Here is a 20484-nt window from a genome sequence, read left to right as displayed (position 1 = left end):
AGGTACGTAAGTCCAGACTGGATCCATCGGAAAGAATGAAAATACAGAATCAACGCGAATAAAGGTTACGCAAATTTATTACGGAAAAAAGAAAACGAAAAAAAAACTCGAAAATATTCGCGCCCATTATTATTATTATTTGTTTCCTTTTACAAGGCTCATCGACAATATCCAAACGATCCGATACCCGACCAAGATGCATTCTCCCAAGATACGAAGGTGGAAGAGGCACTTTATGCGTTTCTTTCAGCTTGGCCTTTCGTTTGCAATAATTTATGCGAGAAGACAGCTTGAGAAATGACCACGGGCTTCTTGTGCAACCTTAATTTGCAACAGTTTACTCCAGGAACATTTTGAGAAATGACCAGCAGCAAGATACGAGGGCACAACCGGGATCAGAAATAAAGGAAGAAGAAAAAAAAATAAAATAAAAGAAGCCTCCCGCAGATAGATCGCCACGAAAGTGTTTATCGACACCGGTTTGATAAAACCGAAAAAGTCCATTCACCAAAGTCATACCATCGACTTTGCAATCTCGTGCCAACCGACCAGCCACAATAGAAGATCTAAGACCGACTCGCATATACAAATATACGAATACGTATATTAGTACCAATTACAAGTAGAACCTAACGATCCATGAAAACCGATTTGTCGAAGCGAACTGATTCCCCGCCGCGCTGAGACACTCTTCATGAACAAATTCCATCTCAATTCCAGGACGCATCCTGCGTGAGCCTAGATCCTCGAGGGAACGGCATCCTCCCCAGGGAGTAAGAAAGCGCACCACCTCCCTAGCACGAACCGAAGTAGCACGTATCATGGCGTTTCGTCCCGGCTGACATGCCGGCCCCTAGAAACAATTAATTCCTCTCTGACTTTTTTTCTCCATCAGCCATTATCCTTTCTTGCCGTACCGCAGCTTCCATTACTGACGCATCTAACTTTACGAATAATAATAACAACACGATATTACCAGCATAAGACGAGACTGTATACACTACATATTCAACGGTGGAAAGCAAGCATGGATATTGCTGAAGTGGATACTCCTTCTTCTTTCTCCTTCTCTAACCTGACTCTACTATCGAGAACGTATATACACAAAGCATACATATAGATATACCATATACGTTCCATCTTCCCGATTTCAGTACCATAATGCAATGGTGTTTGTATCTCTTACGCGCTGGCGTTATTGTTGCTGGCGGATTGTGAAGCGGTAGGAAATAAAGGTATGGCGAAGGGCGAAAAGCGAGGGAGTAGCAACGGGATGAAGTCAATTACATTATGCATATGACTGCGAGAAGCAATACAAGAAGCAATCGCCCGGCGAGGCATGCCACTGCTAAATTAACTACCTACCTAGTTGTGTGTAATGTAATAATGTACTATGGCTAGTTAATATATATATATATATATATATTTATATATATACATACCCACCTGCATTCCATCTGTGCGTATCCATAGGAGTCTTCTTGGCCATATCCGTCCAGGACGAGCCTGTCCGTTGGTACGTCTCGCGATTCCCAGTTCTTCGGACACCAATGAACATCCGTGCACGTCCTCGCCTACTGCACCCTGCTTGCCGTCGACGCTAAAGATAAGAAAGATGCCTGAGGTTTATGTCATAATACGAGAATAGTGCCCGGCACCTCGATACTTTGATATGCACACAAATCGTATGGAATCCGCAGATACACTAGTTCGTTATACCCGTTAATGCGATGCTTTCGTCAGGACTCGTCAAGATGACTGACTGACTGAACGAATTACTGACTGGCTAACTGGCTCGTCGGTCAGTTTGTTAGGTGCTTAGATGCTCGACTGTCCAGCACGACCGCCTGCTTGGATCTGTTCAGCCAAACAAAATAGACACGCACCGACAATACTATTCTTGTTGCGCGGCTCTGGCCTTATTACGGATCGTTGGCAATGCTAAGTGTAGGATAATAATGCGCAGTTGGTAGTAACGCGCTCTGAGTTTGTAATGTGCAGCTTGGCTGCGTCGACAATACCGTGAACACTTATCGCGTTGGGAATTAAATTTAGCAGCGAGAGTGGAGGAGCTTTTTCAATAGACTTTTTGCGGGGTAATTTTTTGTTTTCGTTCGGTTTATGAAAAATTGCTTGATTCATGCCTTTTCGAGGTTGTTCGTGTAGATGACTTTTTTGAGATTTTTGAACACGAGTATGAATTTTTTTATAGTTTTTTTTTTCGTTCCGCGAAATTTGTCTATGGACAATTATTATAATGGCGAGTGTCATGCAAGAACGGCCATCTTGATGCGTATGAGGTGTCCGAGTAACTCGATCGAGGGTGGGCTTACCGAGATCAAAACCCCTATCGGATTCCTTATGTTTCACAAATGGCTGCCTATGGTGTTGGTTACACACATCAGCCATCTTTGAGCCCTTACGTGCCTCCTTCGTACGGCTTTCTTCAGCAGCGGGATACGCCATTGCCCTGAAGACCTGCCCTTAACCGGACCCGATATCCAGCAACGAGAGAAGCGATCGATTTCGGTATCCGAACGGAAGTGCCGTCTCGACTCTTCGTGAGACTGGTTTTTGTATACGGCCAGAAAGATTCCACCTATGACATGACCTATGTCACTAAATGCATATTGAATTTCGTAAGATGGTAATTCCTATTTCAAAAATAGTCTATTAACAGTAACGAACCGTTATATAATTATGACTGTATTTATTAGCAATTTTTTAATGAAAATTAAAAATAATATATATGCATGTCTTCTTTACTAATCAAGTGAAACCAAACTTTCGTAATATCCATTTCCAGGCTAGTGACAGTGGTACTCGAATTATTACACACGCCATGACATTACGTTGTAGGTTATACCTCGAGACTTTACCTAATTGCCTTAACCGCCAGAAACTCGAAAGAATTGCCCACGCCAAGACGTTCGAAATTCTTTTGACTCGCCGTACACGCGGCTGGAAACATACGGTGAAATTTCAACACGCTCCTCGATGGAAAAGCATGTAGGGAGTATCAAACGGTTTCAAGGCTGGTTCACTGCGGCATCGTTGTTCACCGCCTTCTGGTACGTTTGACGTAAAAAGGTTCCGAACCGTGACTTCTCCGTTAATTGGAAAAATATTGGTAAGTTCGACGAGCGTAGGACGTGAACGCCTGGACAGTTGTACCATTAGGAAGAATCTGGTCTGCTTGGCGGAAATAATAAAATGTCGTGGAAGCGTATCTCCTCGACTGCACATGTTCAGTTAGGAATTTGAAGAAAGTCGTATATCGCTTCTATAATGAGGTATCTTAGGGTTACCAAAAAAAAAAATGTTCAAAAAGCAGCTACGAACCGAGTATCGAATAAATAAAAAATGTATAACGATCAAATCAGTGTGAATAAAGCACAATGATATTATTCGTTTCGAGATGAATTACGAAAAAAAAAAAAAAAAAAAAGTAGTGCCAGAATCGTTTTCGTTAAAAAAAAAAAAAAAAAACGAAAAACAACGTCGACCTCCCAGGCGATGTTCTTGTAATACAACGTCAGTCCGGTCAGAGTGTAAGGGTCGGAAAGAAGGAAGCAGAAAAAGAATTTTGACAGACTAAGACGAAGGTAACTGGAGACGGACTGGCAAGTCTTGGCTCACCATCCCTGTGTTCTTTGGTCCGCTGTGGAACCGCATCGGCAAAGTGTCGGTCCTCCTGATCCTGAGCAGCTTTCACTTGGACGGTCCAAGGAAGATTCAGGCGGTACATGCAAAAGTGAAGAAATCCCGTCTAACAGTGCTACACGCAACCATAATACCCGACCCTTGCCGGCTGAGTTCCTCGGTAGAGTGAGAGCCATTTTTTTTTGCAAAAGGGTTTCATACGCGCGTACCGGTTCAAAAGAGAGCCGATGGTAAAGGGGTTTATGCAAAGGAGATGGACGTAGGTGTGAATGTAGTCAAATCACATCAGCCTCACTTCGGCTGGCACTCGAAGAACCCTAGCCCATTCTCACGGCGTTGGGTATTCTTCTGGAGCGCGCGTACCACCGCCACGCACTTCCGTTGGGCACCGGTCTACATGCACCGCACGTAAATATCGCGCACGCATTCGAAACCAGCCTTTGTCTCGATCCGTTAACCTAGCCGCGCGACGCGTCGTCGACACCCTCGCACCTTCCTTCCGCGCCGCTGATCCCAGTGTTTTCGAGATGGTCTCCGACGCCAGATGTCGCGAGGGACCACTATCTTGAGTCTTCCGCCCCGATGGGGGATGCTGGGAGCCATGGATGGAGAACCTCGAATTATTTTGGAGTGGCGCACGAGTCGATTAACAGCCAGCCAACCCTCGCAGCTCCATAACTGCATGACCCTACTCATTTTGTTGTAATCACGCGATAGGCTGCGAGATCCTGTATGCAGAATAAAAATGTTCTCCACTTCTTTGAAACGTATAACGAAAGAGCGGGTGGTGGTTTCGGAGAGGGATGAAAAAAAAAAGAAAAAGAGAAAGAGAAGGAGGAGAGAGAGAGGAGAAAGAGGCAGTGAATAAGGAGTGCGTAAGAAGGGTGAGGCCAAGAAGAGGCGAGAAGAGCCAAAGAGCCATAGTGTTCGCGAAGCATGGTGAGACGCAGGCCAACCATTGGTCGGCTTCACCCCTTTGAGTGTTGGTGGGCGTGCGTGCGTGCGTGCGTGCGTGCGTACGTTCATACGAGTGCACACGGTTACGCCGCAGAAAGGGGTTAGTATACTCCGCAAGCAGCGTTGAAAAAGGGGTGGAAGTCATTCTGTTCTTTTTCCCTTTGTTTACCTTGGGCCGATCATTAAAATGGCCGCCGTATCGGTGAGTCCTCATTGGCCGAGGTCTCCCTTCTTTGCATCTACCCTCTCTCGATAATACACGCTCCCTGTACTTCAGGATCCTCACTGACTAAGTCCCTTCCATCCAGAGCTCTCTCTCTCTCTCTCTCTCTCATTCTTGGTCTTACACTCCACGTACCGAGTACGACCAACTCTAATATACATACCCAACCTCCACTCCCCTACTCATCCAGTCATCCAGTCATCCAGTCATCCAATCATCCAGTCCTAGTCTGTTCACTCGATTTCACAAAAATCCTCCCGGCTACTGAACAAAGAAACCTAAGAGTCGCGCGAACTCGTTATCCAATCCATACCCACCTACCTACCTACTTTCAGCTCGTAGCGTCGATCGATCTGGACACTCGAGTTCTCCTCTGAAGCAGAAGGGCACCGTGGCAACGCGAAAGATGAAGATAAAAAGGGACATAGTAACATTGAGAATGGCGCAGAAGAGGGAGACGAAGAAGAAGAAGAGAGGGAGAGAGAGAGAGAGAGAGAGAGAGAGAATCAAGGGGAGTCCAACGAGAACCGCATTCCGAAATCTGGAATAAGTCAGGCACCGCTTTATTTGCTCATTTCCCTCGAGCCCGAGACTTACTAAAGCCAAGCCGAGATGGACTGTCACCGGTGGTAATACATCGTCGCCTCTTCTCGACTCCTATAGACGGACAGAGAGACGTCGGGTTCACGCAAACACGTGTTACGGACAACAGGTCCGTCCCGTCCGACGTTCCCTGCCAACCGAGAGCAAGCAAGCAGGTAGCCAACCAAGCCATTCCATCCCGTCCTGCATCATCCCGTTCCGTTCCGTTCCATCCGGCAGACCGAAGCACCGTCTCATTCCCTTTCCCTCTTTATCCCTTTCTCTCGGCAGACTACAAACGAGCCGTATTCGCCAAATCCAGCTAACTCGAACCGAACTGAATCACAGGAATCCGCCTGCCAACCTCGCTACTACTGAACGCCGACTTCTCTTACCTTCAGCCTCTCCACCGTGACCGACCCACTGTCCTTTCCCTTCTACCTAGAGATACCTAGAGATACACGGAGAAAGCACGCGACTCCTTCACTCCCTGCTCCTTGCTCATCGTGGCATCAGCTTTCCTTTTTTTTTGTTTTCATTATCTTCTTCCTTTTTGTTTTACTTCTTCTAACTTCGAGCTACCTTCGTTTACTTCGTTAACGGTTATCGGCTGTCGTACATGCCCGACTTCACGGCGTTCGCTGGACGTCCGCAACCACGCACGTTCGTCACTGCCTGCCTACCTGCCTACCTACCTACTAGACATATATATAACACTTTACGACATAGTATCAACCAGTATAGCAGTTAACGTTTCTAGCTGGGTACACCATATCCATACCAGTCACAAGTATAGACTACTCTCGCTGAACACTGTGGCTCCACTCCAGCTTCAATCCGAAGGGAAGAGCGACGCCGCCCGCCTCCCGTGGAAGTCACGAAATACCACGCGAGTAGAAAGTCGTGTATTCGGAGCAGACGTAATTAGATGGTTACAACGAGAACTTCTTCGAGCAATCGGCCGGTACACGAGCGCGAATTCAACGTTTTGCATCGACAGGATTTCGTAACGGTACACACCCGCAACCAGTTCGCATAAGAATGTACGCGAGAAAGGGCGAAGGAAATAAGACAATCTACATATATATAGATATACATAGGAGCGTCCTCGTGCGGTTACGACATTTTCTCCAGAGTTCAAAAGGTATACGATACTTATCGGAGATGCCAATCGTGCGATCGGTTATCTTAGCGCGTTTCTATCCATCGAGAATAATGGGTGAAGTCGCCAAGAGATACAGAAACTACTATACGCATATATATATATATACAAAAAAAAAAACATAAATATCCAGCTATACGTAAAATTTGGAAAAAAAAAAGAAATCGAAAATGCAAAATAGAGTATAAAAGTTTCTCGGAAAGCCATACGCATGATTAAGGGTAACGACTTGTCTGCACGGTCGCGGAATTATGCGCTCTGCTGGATGCGGTATAATAAAGCGTGTCTAGTCACTGGGAGGAGTAGTGACACGGAATACTAAAGTCAAGAGGATGCTGAGCCAGTGTTAATTTCATTTCATTACCATTCGACTAAGGGCCAAACCAAAATTTCCCGTCTGGTCTTCCTCTCGGCAATTTAAATCGTTAGTATCGACCCGATGCACTACTTAGCCGTTGTAGAGCCGAGTAAACGCAAACGAAACGTATAGATATGAAGCGAAGCGAATGAGTGGTAAAGGGAAATAATATGGGTAGCCCACGGTAATCTTGATATTTAAACAACAAACGGAGGGAACAAACGTTTGCAGAATCGTGCCGAAAATATACCGTGCCGCTGCTGCTGCTGCTGCTGGTGGAAGCCAGTGCCCCAGGGCCGAACCGATAGCCGGCCATTTGCAGTCGTCAAAATATACGTCTGTCTCGAAGGTTTTGCCCTCTGCGTGCCTCCTGGCTCTGGCCCGATTATCCATTACCCAAGATTAGAGCGTCCATTTCTACCATCCCGAAAATTCCGTAGCTCTACGCTCGCTTCTTCCTACCATTTCATTCGGTTTCGAAGGAACGACTGTCTGTGGCGAAAGCCTCTTAAATACAAATGTTTATTATGGTACCTAAGTCACTGAACGGTCCTGCAGCAGCGTGAGAATCGGCAGCCACGACGATTCGCTGACCCTCCCCCCCAATAGGTGCACTCTAATAACCGTCGTTCCTGTGAAATCCAAATTACACGTGTGTGCCGAAGTCGGTAGCTCCAACGAAAAGAAACCCCCGAACGCATATGAGCTTGTCTAGGCCCATATACTCAAAAACATATAGCAACCCTAATCAAAGGGTATATATAATATTTAAATTAAAATACGACTTACTGTGTCCTATATAGGCTATGGTGACGTTACCATGAGTTATCATGAGTTACTGCGAAGAACCATAGAAATCATTCAGGGCATATAGGGTTGAAGAGAATTGACCGAGATTGAATTCTGAGTCTCGGGACTCCTAACCGATTAATGCCAACTAGCGGGATACTTTATACGATTGGTATTATACTTACTAGGGTTGCGATCAATTAACGAATAGAACAAATGTCTATATAACGATCGAACGTAATACAGAGCGTATTATTAATAACGAGCGCACAATCGCGCTACGGGCAAACACTCATTCTGATTCTGTACGCGTATCTAACTATACACGCAACGCTAAACAACCGATCAATTACGAATCGTACCAATCTAGTAAAGCCAATCGGTGATGTGTGCGGCTGCGTAATCACGTGCAACCAGACCCAGCCACATGTTGCACGGCATACGCAAGATCCGAGTGTTAATTTCATTCGAATTGCCCAATGAGAAAAGATTATAACAGTCGGTAAACACGTGGGTTCAATTTCTTATCAGTCTCTCAATAAAGTCAATGTACGTGCCATTCTCGGAATGTTAATTAATTAAATGGATTTTTTTACAGTATCCATACGTATCTGTCTTATCTTTTTTTTTTTAACGGAATCGTATCGGCGAGGAAGTGCAGACGGCGCTCGAACGTTTCACTAATAGAAAATTCATTGAGCAGACTAATTGCGACTAATGGCTGACTAAGAGCAGCAGGGGGCAAGAACCGCGAGAGAAGAAAAACACGGCTAGCGAAAGAGCGGAGATGGTACGGCTCGAGGATGGATGAGAGGACCAAGAGACGAACAAAGACAGTGTCGCCTCGTGGCGTTGCTGCTGTTATATTACATTTTGTTGCATGTCGTGACTACAATGCAAGCTTGGCGAAAAGGGGGCAAGCTGCCAATCGGGCAGATTCAGACAGTTCCTGGTAACTTTCTCTCTCCGGAGCGAAACTCGGCTAACGTCGAGTCATGATCTCTTATGTAGATCTACTTCTTGCTTACTCCTGCCTGCCCGCTACAGGATCGCCGTTACCTCATCGCGCGCCCCCTTGGAGACACGATGTTGCTACTCTTACAGACCCCATTTCGAATTCGTTCTCATTCTTTCTCTTTATCGATGTCCACCTTTATACTATGGCAACACCATGTGTATTATGTGGACGCGTATATATATATATCATTATTTTCCATGCAATATTCACCTTTGGCTCCTGGTTACGTAAACTCTCGACCGGACACGAATCGCCATCCTTTATTCGGCCATTTACCAATTATCCTACATCTCCCCATTCTCGACCCGAATATCCCGACCCTCGAACACCCGCCACTCCTTGTGATCGTAACACTTTTACTCGTGTTAAAAAAAATCCTTATCGTGGGACACGTCACTAATTGGGTAAAGTGACATAGACTTTTTTTTTTCAACTTTCATAAGAACACTTAGTCGACCGAACCGCGATAAGAAATTCTTTCATGTTGTCATACGTGGATATCGCGATTACTGAATTTCCAGTGAATTTCACGTTGGTTTTTCCTCTTCCCTATAGAAATGTCTTACGACTGTATTTTTTAAGGTAAATATAGACGTAGCACGGTTCGTAAGACGACACGGATACGAACAAAGAGACGTACGACGGAATGATATCATTCAGCCGTTGGCCGTATGACTCATTTCCTATTGACATTAACAGCCACAATCAAGAGTACTATCAAATAGTGGACACGGCGGTTACCCCTTCGAGACCTCGACTTGACTGGACGCCACTGGTCCCCAACTCATTTGACCCCATTGCGCAAAGACTTCTTTCGTAGCCCTCGAAGATTATTCTCATACAAGACGAATCCGGAGCAATAAGTATCCTTCGATCTTTAATTGCAATATAGGTGTAAACGGTGCGATCGACTTTCGCGCTCCTCGTATAACACGTTTTCCTTATAGTGTAAAAAGAGACAGGGGTTCAATTTAATGAAGCACCGTTACAGCCATACATAGACGGACCTCGAAATCCAAGAGGTCGACATTCCTTCCAGGACAAAAGCATCGAACACGACACACGTCTGCCAATTCGTGTACCACTGGACGCGACCTGAATTAGAAATTTTATCCCGAAAACGTATCGTGCTACCTAGAGGCGACAAATCTATCGTCCGTTGTTCGATGCCAGTGGTAGCCGTGTTATTCCCACGTGAATCCTCGAGACAAAAGTCTGCGCCTCAAAATACTCAAAAGCATCGTGGCGAAGACTGACACGAGCTGCGACGAAATATTAAAGACGTTTAACATCCGTTACCATGGACAACCGTTTGGTGTATATATACACGCATATATATACGTAATGTATTATATATAGCGGAAGCTGATAATTCATCAGGATCAGTTCTGTCATTATCTCGTTAGTTTCTTAAATTCATCGATATCCGATCGATGAAAAATATAACGGAGAAAGCAGCCGCGGTCAACTAGTCAACGTACGAATTACACGCTCTCGACAGACACCAGGCAATTTAACGTCCGATTAGCAGGAACCAACTTGGACAACGGCTCGCATGTAACTTTCGCGTACGTGCGCCCCCTGACAAGCGTGTCCTTACGTAGTTTTCATTGCGTAATCGCGCGCGACATTTCACGTAGGTTAGCAAACCGCCAGACTAGACGAGAGGCCGACGCGGTTGGCGCGCGAACGACGCTCGAGCTGAATGAACCTAAAAATGTAACAAAGTCTTGTCTAGGTTCGCCCACGCGCGTAGCCTCGATTAGTGCACGGGTAAAATTCGTACTAGCGGCTTAGTTAGGCAGAAGGTAGAATCTAGGACGGCGACTAATAGTACAAGCAATAGCTGGTCGATAAATTGAAGCATTATCAAGGTACGTAACGCTAAGGAGAAAGTACACGGTGTTACATGCGCTGGGCTGAGCATTAAATATATACAGGATCGGCATAGGATGTAACGTGAAACAAAGGTGCTAAACAGACGTACCAAATGGTCCAGGACGTTGCGAGGCTTTCCCAAGTATTCGATCCATTATCTGGTTTTCTGTTATCCGTAAGGTAACGGCGGATGGTCTTGATACGTGGCAGGTGATAGGGGATCCCTTTTGGCCTATTAAAAAAAAAACCTACCGTCTCTCCTGACAACATTCGACAAACGTATTATACGACGGGCACCTGTCACGGAGTGCGGAATATTCTACGCGCGAGAATCGCCGCAGACGGACCGACGGCCGAATCGATTTCGTCCCCCCGACTGAATATTTAAACCGTTTACTCCGCCGTCGCGGCGCTCCGGATGCCAACCGTCGTCGTGGTTAACATCCACACGAATGTCGGAACCGAAGTTGCTCGTATGTGGCCGAACCGTGAATCGTCCGTAAATTCTCTTTGTGCCGAATGAATTGTTCTTCTTGGAAAGGGAACGAGTGAAAAACTGTGTAAATAGGTGTTAATACTGTATAAGCTTGGCAGGAATGCCTTTAAGGTACCGTATACGTGATATCAGTCGGCTATACCGATGTTTGACACTAGACAGACAGAGGAAGAATCTATTTTACTTCATTCTCTATTCTTATGCACGGACACAGTAGGGCTTTGATGCATTAAGAAAATTCGTAGGGTCTAATGCAGTGGGATCCCTTTGACAACGGCTTACCAGATTTATGCTCGTCAGGTGGCGCAGTCTATATTCGTCATGGTCGAACGTAAAATATGTATAATATATTAACCTGGATATGGTTTATCGTTTCGTCCTTCCGTTACGCGCATAACGAACGCTGTAAAGCCATCGTATCCTGGTGACCCTGGTTACATTGTCAAGTAAGTGGACGCGATCGATAATGGCCAGAGATCGATATACGTTATAGCGTTATAATTAATGCTACTTGGCTACCCGAGTAAAGAGGAGTTATTAGAGAGGCATGATGAATGACCCGTAGCCATTCGAAGGGATGACGACTGTGGTTCCCCTTTAGTTTAGGTTACAGTGGTTACGGTCAGTCCTCGGCAGAGAGCAACAGTGAGATATTGGAGAATGATTTCATGGCTGCATTCCTCGGAGCCCGGAGACTACGGAGATGCAGGCCCATCTGGAATAATAGAATACCATTTGCCATTGTGTTCTCTTTTCCTATAGTATATAACCGCGTAATGTACATACCTACGTAGGAATAAGGTACATATGTAACCCATGTGGACCAGGCACGAGCTCAGGCTATGACTACCCTGTGTACGTATAATGCCCTATACACACGCCATTATGTTTTCTGCCTTGACGCAGTTACCCAGTATTATATGCCTAGTGCAGCTACGTGTACTAAGCATAATGCCCCTGGTTACGAAGAAACGATCGTCCAGTGTGGTCTCGTCCCGTGGTAACGCATTGAACAAGTAAACTTGAGAAAGTCATCTGATTCGTAAAGTCGCTCGAAACTCGTACAGCTTTATTTTCCCATAGTCCTAAGGGATAACGTTATACCTGGTTCGCCAGCACGTATCGGCACGGCGTCTCCCACGCTTTTTCTCCGCGTTTCGTTTAAACGTGACTCTGCGAACGGAGTCGCAGCAGCGTTCTCTATATTGCCGTGAACGGGATGATTGAAACGGGCAGTGGCGTCAATGGGAATATAATAATGGACAGGTTAAGTCTTCGGAGCGAGCCGAGGATCCGAAACAATGAGAGAAGAGAGCCATTGTCTTGGCGCCTCAGGGACCCGCGTGTCTATCGAAAGCGTGGAAATGGTACAATAATAACCGACGTGCACCAATGCGAACGGACAGGCGGACCAGACGCACGGACCGACTGTCGATGAGACTGACGTGCCTCTCGTGGTTATAAAAGTGCGCGTGGCCACGCAGCGGTCCTTTGCTCATGGGAAAAAAATAGCAATGCGCTTTCAAGACGGTCGAAGAAGAAAGGCATGGAAATCGATTCTATTCTCAAGTTCCATTGTTCATTCGGACGCTTTGATGGGCACATCGATTAGCTAATGGCTAATGGATCGTTCGATCTCCTTAACGCGTGTCTCTAGCGGGAACCAGCCGTGCAGTATGTAATATATGGAAGGTACCGACTATACGCGTGTGAATACGCATGCCTTGACTCTTACCACGTATCCTGCACCTTTAACGATCTTAAGAAGATATATATCAAAAGCGTCTGAGGTATCGGCCCGATGGAACGGATGATCGAGTTCGATGGGATTTAGAGGAAATTTTGTGGAGTCAACGATCAGCTGCGAGTGTTCCAGGAAGTAGCGGTGGGTCAACATGTTTGACTTCGTCTGAATTATTAAGTCGTTATGGTTTCCAAGTACCTATCCCATAGAAGTCCCATGCACTGATGCTACCTTGTGCAAATAACCATGGCCCCTAACCCAGGTCCACGGTTAGATTCTGCGTGCAAAGTGGCGACACCACTTCAATGTTGGTGCACCTGCCTCTGGTGAGCATGGGATTTATACCATTTTTTTTCTCTTCTTCAAATACACCTTTGGCGCCCTGGCCAACTGTGTGCTTAGGATTTTGGCTTAGCTCGGTAACTAAGATGACCAAGTGGAGTGCGGCGTATAAGAACTGCGAGGATCAATATTTGAGAAGCACTTTTATTTCGTACTGCACGGGTGTAAGAGCACTGTTACCTAGTATTCGGGTCTTCGCTATGCGTTGATTCGACGCTTTTACCTACTACCTTATATCCATTTAATACCCATTGTGCCAATGGGAATCTCTTTACGCGGGGTGCCTCGAGAGATGTGTAACAAACGGATCGGGGGGTCAGCGATCGGAGAGACGCGCGGGTTTGTTTGAGGACGATTTAAAGATCTGGTCGTATAGAGCGTGACTCGACTTTATTAAAGCCCACCGTACAGTCAGCGCTCTGTAAGCGACGTCTCTCTATCTCTCTCTTTCGTTCGTAACCCACCTTCATATTTTTTCACATCCTCGCTCTTTCCCCTTAGCAGCAGCTTCTATCCCGGCGTGAACGCACCTTCAACAGGATTCATCAAAAATCAATAAAGGGAGCAAGGATCACACGTCATTTCGCTGCACTCTCGATATTACAATAGCTTCTGCCACCCGCTCTAATCTTATCCGAGCTGAGTGTATTACGCGAGTAAGGATCCTATTCGTAATATCCGGCGTACGATATACCATTTGAAACGCACGCACGCCCCGCGAGTAGTCAGGAGGAGGATAGGAAACAATGAACGCCTCTTTTACTTTCACCGCTTACTTCAGCCGCGACACTTTTGCGCGACGGGGCCGATATCGTGCCTGGATAGAATTCGAAGCGTTACATTAGTCCGACTAATGACTAACATGACTGTCCGTGGGTAGATACCGGTTCTTCGAGGTCCAAGAGTGAAGCATACCCAAGAGCATAGCGTGTGCGAGTCCCAAGCAACACAAGAAGAGGATAGACGTGTATAGTACATCGCACGACGAGGGCGCCACCTACTCGATGCATTCGAGTGAGATCTCCTTTTTTCCTGTAGGACTCGCCAAAAAAGTCGTCCCTTGCCATCCCTGCACTGTACCACGTCACCTAACGATCGTCATACAACCTCCTCGAACGATCTTGACCCACTAGCCCGTTTGGTCCTTGGCGAAAAAAATACCTGCCAGCTCCTAACGACCACGCGACTCCACTTCTGAGTCCAGCAGGTATTTGGCGTACGAGACTACGTCAGCTTTCTTCCACGAGGAAATAACGTTGGCTCCGATTGGAATTCAATGATCGTTAACGAATATCCTCGACCCACACGTTCTCGGCGATGCCCACACTCCTGAGGTAACGGATTGAAAATCAAATCACCGGTTTGTAAGGGGATTCACGTGAAGTCCCGAGAAAACCGACGCGGACGGGCATTCGAGATTCGAGAGCCGTGAAGAGTACGAGAAAAAGACTAGGACGTGATTTGACGAAGGTTCCTCGATGTGTATCGTTGGATGAGCAGTCATGGAATAACACTGTGCGACGGGCAGCGCTGCCTCCGAACTCTCGGCTCGCAAGTAAGTAGCATAATACGAACGGGAACGGAACAGCATAGAGAGGGTCCGCAAGCAAGAGCGCTCGGTCGTCTTCGGCTGCGCTCGGCTTCGCTCGCCACCCCGACTGCCGTCGAGCATAGAGCATAGCCGGAGTGAGCGAACGCCGCGGCACTTCGCTCAGCCGACAGACGCGTCCGCGAACCCGAGTAGGAAGGTAGTGTTTCTCGGCTCCTCTTTGGATGCTCGAGCAACTCGCGTTACACTCGGTACTGGTCGCGATTGACCCTCGCGTTAATAACGAGACACCTCACCGTGATCATACCTCGAGGCACTTTAAGGATTTCTTGGAGTCTTTTTTTTTCGTTTAGAATCAATAGTGGATTAAGTGAGTCGAAAGTATTCCGGTGCCTTTTCATCGCTAATTAAAAAGCGATGCTCGAAACGGTGAACAGTGACGCGAATCGTCTAACAACATACTCGTATTTGTAGTGGGTCATGAGGAAGGAGGAAACTGTGCGACTTAAATGTGCTAGACTCGGATTAATATTTTCGAGTATACGTCTAGTTTAAGACAGTCTTGGATGATTTGACGATTAAGAGATTTCTATAGCTCTTACCTGCGACTCTCTTCGTTCATTGGGATTACCGTAAACCGAAAGTGGATTAGAATATAAATTCCTTCGATTGGCATTATCGACCGAGAGCGAGTAAAGGGGTGCTTGGGAAAAATGTGAGATTCGAAGCGTCGCAGCACACGAGAACAGTCTTCTCGATCGTCGCGTCGTCTTCGCGAGCCTTGGAAACGGGCCCGATGAGAGACGTGGAAGAAAGTGCGAACGGTGCTAGAAGTCCGCGGTGGCCCAATGGAATGCGAATTGACAGCAGTATCGCCATCAGGACACGCAACGCGCCGCGAGCCTTCCGGAAGTGAACCAGATATCAACGTACTCAGAGTAACGGCGCCGTTGCGCTGTGACGCGGCGATTGGCGTTTAATATTAAACGAAGAAAGAAAAAGAAGAAATTTTATAAGTGCCCCACGAGTACCTCAGTGTTTCAATCGGTGATAAATGATGATGCCCAGCCATTAGGCTTGTTACAGAGTGAAATCGAAGGATTCTCTGAAGGGAGACAAGTGGAGTGGATGTGGCCGTGCTGTGCGTGGTGGGATAGTGGTGCGTGTGATAATTTCCGGGGTTTGTGGTGGTCGTTATTACGATGGTTCCTACGTCTTTTGTGACCCTGGTGTTCCTCGTCTGTCTCCAAACGGTATTGCTCTCCACAGTGAGCAATTGCGCAAAAACCATCAGCATGTACTGGAACACTACCAATTCCATGTAAGTGCACCGAAATTGAACGAGTCTTAATCTCATCATAGTCAAACAGAATTTCTGGTTTCCTCGTGTTCCAAACGAAGTATCAAAAGTCGGGTACACCATGCGTCCGAAAAATAATGTGTAGACCATTTTTCGTAAACATACAAGTTTCATAACGTTAGAAACGACATCGAACAATCCAATTGTACAAGTTTTGTTTTTTAACTCCTGGTGTCGAAGCGTGTCGAAATATTCTTAGATCCGGCATGACTGTGAGATACCTTTTTATCCGTGCCGATTCCTGCTTAACACTCAAACCCGGTACGCGTCAGTTTCCGCTTTTCAGAAAAAGTCTGCCATGAAAAATTTACTTATCACTGTATTTCTAGGCTCGGAATCAACGCGAACAGGTTTTACCGCCTCGTGACGTGTAACTAGGAAAATGTTGGTACGACTGCTCTGCGCGGTCAAAGTTTCTGCTGAATTAGTTTTCCACCAGTTCCTCTCTTGTCTATCGATTCCTGTTTACCAGGTAAATAATCGTAGGGATGCGTCAGACGTCCAGAGTTTACTGAACTGAAACTGCTCAGAGATATACAAGATAGCGAAGGTGGTTAAGTGGGTGGTAACAAGAAAAACAGATAAACGTAAAAACAAGGCAGACGATTCAAGATAATGGACTAGCTATTAACGCCGTTTGCCATATTCAATGGAGAACGCGCATGGCGGAGCCCCAGAATGGGAGACTTCGATGCCGGTAGGAGCGTCTAGGCAGGTAGAGGTACTGTATTTCACGGCAAAACGAAATGCTACATAATGATTGTCCGTCGAGAACAGTGAAAAAAAAAAAGTACTGGAAGTATCTGTCAGTTTCGCATCTTCTATCTGGTTACGCACGTCTGCGTGACAGTTTGCCGTCGGACCTTATTTTCGGCGTGAGCGTCATGACTGGCGCAACGCACGAACGTTCCTTGGGGTCCGTAACGGAGGTGCTTTCAAGGCCTTGAACGGGAGAGAGAAAGAAAAATTGAAAAAAAAAAAGAAAAAGAAAAATTTCGACAGGATCAAAGTAGCTCGACCGAGGAAAATTCGAAGACTATTGAAAAGCAACGAGAATCACGGTTGATTAAAAGTATGGGAAAAAAAAAAAAAAAAAAAAAAAAAAAAAAAAAAAAAAAAAAAAAAAAAAAAAAAAAAAAAAAAAAAAAAAAAAAAAAAAAAAAAAAAAAAAAAAAAAAAAAAAAAAAAAAGGAAAAACGAGGAAGGATCATTCGGAAGACTGGGAAATAATTTTAATTCTCCCTATGAACCTTGACGAATTGTAATTTTTGTGTAATTAACTTTTTTCCAACTATTTATTACCATGACAATGATATCGCAATGCACATCTCAGGTTTTTCATCGGGTCTCACTCGGCCTCCGCGTTACTCCGTTCTGGCGTTTCACGTCCCCACGTTACACGTATCACGTTATATTTTCATTTATAAGCCCGAATCCCAGTGGCGCCGTTTCGTTCGTTCTCTCGCATTTGAATTCGCCGAACGGTAAAATTATAATTTCTCCGATGTTTACGCCGCCGAACTAATTATTACGTAATACATTTCGCAGATGTATACATTCAGTGGCATACGTAATGAATAGCGAGTTGGCCAAGTACCAAGTACATGGGAGCGCATTTTGCCCGAATACCCGATACTCCATGTCCAATTTGTCATTTCGCCAAAATTGCCCGTCACGGAATAACGCTTAGTAGCAGGGTCCCTAGCAGTCCCGACTGCGGGTACTGACGTTGCATAGTTTCCTACGAATTCGTGGACTCGCCGACGCGTAACTTTCTACCTTGTAATTATTACCTAACGCGGACCTCCATAGAGTCAGCGCAAATCAAAGGGTTCTCACAGAACGGAAACCGGTATATCCACGGATTCGGTTTTGAGATCTGGAAACTATCCGATTCGTATGACCCGCCAGTTAAACGGCTCGTGAAATGGGCACAGGAGAAACCATTCTCGGAAATGCCGGTGACTCCAGGAGCCTAAGGAACCATTAATAAAAGAGGCCGTAGAATTATAAAAGACCGAGAGAATCATTAATTAGGTCTAATTAATCTGCCGGTCGTAATAATACGTTATAAATAACGTAAATCGACTCATCGAGTCCCCTTAGAAAATTGCATAAGAAAATCATCAGTCATTTAACTGTTCTCAGTCATATCCCTATGTCGGTATACGTAAAATTGAAGGGACTTATTTGCATTGCAGTAAATATCACCATCTGACAGTATATTGATGTCGCCTTTAGAAGCATATATACATATATTACGGAATGATAAAATACTGTCGAATTCGAAATAAAAGTGAATTTCAAACAAAGCCGGCAAAGAACGGTTAAATTGGGAAATGGTCGTTGGGACTTTTGTAAAGGAGTCCTTAACCTTTTCGCGCTGCGAATGTACCTACTGCAGGCTCATTAAACTTCACGCACGTTCGATTCCGTCGACCGGTCCCGCATAAATCCCAAGATTAACCTCGGCCGAGGTTCGGCCCTCGAAATTCCGACGAAGGTAGCAGAAAGCAGAGACAAAGAAGCGAATTAACCGAGTGACCGGAACGGAGTACGAGGATCGTAATTTAAAAGGGAACCGGAAGTCAACGTGCAGGGAACAGGAAGGACCTTGTGATCCCGACGAAAACTCGCTCCTCATTGGGTCGGATGAATCCGTGGGCTTCACTTTTGGAATATTTGAAAGGAGGGGAGGGGGTCTCGTGAAAGCGCGTATGGTCCTACGCGTATAACGAAACGCTGAAAACTCGGCGTTCCAGTTAATTAAACGCCGAAACTGGAAACCCAGAGCAGAGAAGGGCAGGGCAGGGCAGCCCAGACACACCGAACCGTCCGACGTATCCAGCTAAATAATCACAAAAGTGGCAGGCAGCTGTTTCCTGTTACGAACCCTAGACTTAGGAAAGGAGGCACCCTCGTGGCTGCTCTACGGCCCTGGGGCCCCCCTCGTGCGGTTACTCACGCGATTTCACGTCACAGGCGCGCACGAATATCTAGAATGCCAAAAATTTGTCGATGCTCCTCGAAAAAGTGCTACCCAGTGGCGCAGTACCTTCGACGTTTGGTATATAAAATGAAAAAAAAAGACCTATGTTCCGATGACACAGAATGAGTCCTCGAGGGCAGAGTGACCGTTGCCACACTTGAATAAGTCCAAGTAAACTTCCAGTTGACGCAGGGTAGATATCCCGCAACAAAAAGGCTGGAGCGTAAAGAAAAGAGACAGGCAAAAAAGAGACACGGGAGGTGGTGAGAGAGAAAAAGAGAGAGCTGTTAGAGGGAAAAAAAACAGCCAAGATTGTAAAGTGTACCCAGTTCGATTGTAAATCCGTAAAGGAGATTACACCTTTTCGAATCGACGGTCCATGTACGTAGAATGCGAATACCGGCAGTACACGGCATCCGTCTCACTCAGCAACTCAACGTCACTATCCGACCCTCTCCTTCGTTCTCGTTCGCTTCTCATTTGTCTCCTTGATTTTCGTGGTAGCACCCGCCGCTAAACGGGCCCGAGGGCCGTCGCTTTTGAATCGAATCGCTCATTGTCGACTCGGTAATTCGAGGAGAATCGAAATAACCTATTATGCCGTAATGAGCGCGGTATTCACGACGGGTCCTGTTCGGCCGGAGTTATCCCGCAGAGCGTATACATTCATCTCCTGGAACGTTCGTGGGTACCCGAGAGAGGGATATACGCTGAGGATTCCAAGTGAGAGTCCTTTGGCGTCATCCTTCTCAACAGGGATTACCAAGAGGTACGAACGTTCCATGCCCTTACCGTGAGGATCCTCTGCTGGCCAACCCTATCCACTAGGCCGTTAGTGTCGAGTCACCGGAACATTTTTATTAAGCGCGACCAGTGCCGAAGCATGCTCGCCAGGATTACCGATTATATTATAACCACGGTGCTTTTCTGTTCGCCATTGGGATTGCTCGGAGTAACGATCCCAAAGACATCAGGATGACAGAATGCTTAATCGTTAGTCCAACTTTTCCTACTCGTAATATTCCATAGAGCTACTACCAGGCTATAAAGGCTCTGGTGCGCACGAAAGAGAGAGAGAGAGAGAGAGAAAAAGATCTACTTACGAACGCGCGAGAAGCAAAACTGACACGAAAAGTATACTGCGTCTTCTTGCGAGCCGATTCTACTCTTGTGTATAACTGGTGGCGCCATCTACCGAGCGGCCGCTCAACCAGCTCTATCCTATACGGACTCGTTCAACCGCCAGTTCTTCCTTCACGAAACACTTGCGTACCTTTGTTGACGGTAATGGCCTATGTAAAGTCTCGTACATGCATACTGTTACGTATTCGCAAACCTTCACGACATTTGCTCCTTCCCCCCCCCCCCTCCCCC

At 46.1% G+C, this 20484-nt stretch overlaps 2 protein-coding genes across 7 annotated transcripts in view; one reads left to right on the top strand and one right to left on the bottom strand.

Annotated features, from left to right (window-relative positions):
- LOC107274754 overlaps nucleotides 1-20484 on the bottom strand; it is a 130323-nt gene that overhangs the window by 87052 nt on the left and 22787 nt on the right. Inside the window, exons 1-2 of one of the 5 annotated variants that reach the window (XR_001539525.2) lie at nucleotides 2334-3348; nucleotides 1447-1600 (exon numbers count right to left, since the gene is read on the bottom strand). Coding sequence is in view for 3 of the 5 variants with exons in the window: in XM_025091917.1 (XP_024947685.1) it covers nucleotides 1443-1600 (158 nt within the window). In the remaining 2 variants the exon portion in view is untranslated. The other 4 variants (XR_003061879.1, XM_025091919.1, XM_025091917.1 and 1 more) reach the window with 4 other exon arrangements.
- Nucleotides 1-20484, top strand: part of LOC107274753 (ephrin-B1) — a 529858-nt gene that overhangs the window by 492079 nt on the left and 17295 nt on the right. The window contains exon 1 of one of the 2 annotated variants that reach the window (XM_015754232.2): nucleotides 14919-16082. The exons of the other annotated variant lie outside the window; for it this stretch is intronic. Within the exon in view, the coding sequence (XP_015609718.1) occupies nucleotides 15964-16082 (119 nt within the window). The 5' untranslated portion in view covers nucleotides 14919-15963. Of the gene's footprint in view, nucleotides 1-14918; nucleotides 16083-20484 lie in introns of those variants that run through there. 2 annotated transcript variants of the gene reach the window in all.

Source organism: Cephus cinctus, unplaced genomic scaffold, assembly GCF_000341935.2.
Source record: "Cephus cinctus unplaced genomic scaffold, Ccin1 Ccin1_scaffold0101, whole genome shotgun sequence".
Taxonomy (NCBI): Eukaryota; Metazoa; Arthropoda; class Insecta; order Hymenoptera; family Cephidae; genus Cephus; species Cephus cinctus.
Note: the sequence above shows the minus strand (reverse complement) of the source record. Positions and strands in the feature narration are given on the sequence as shown.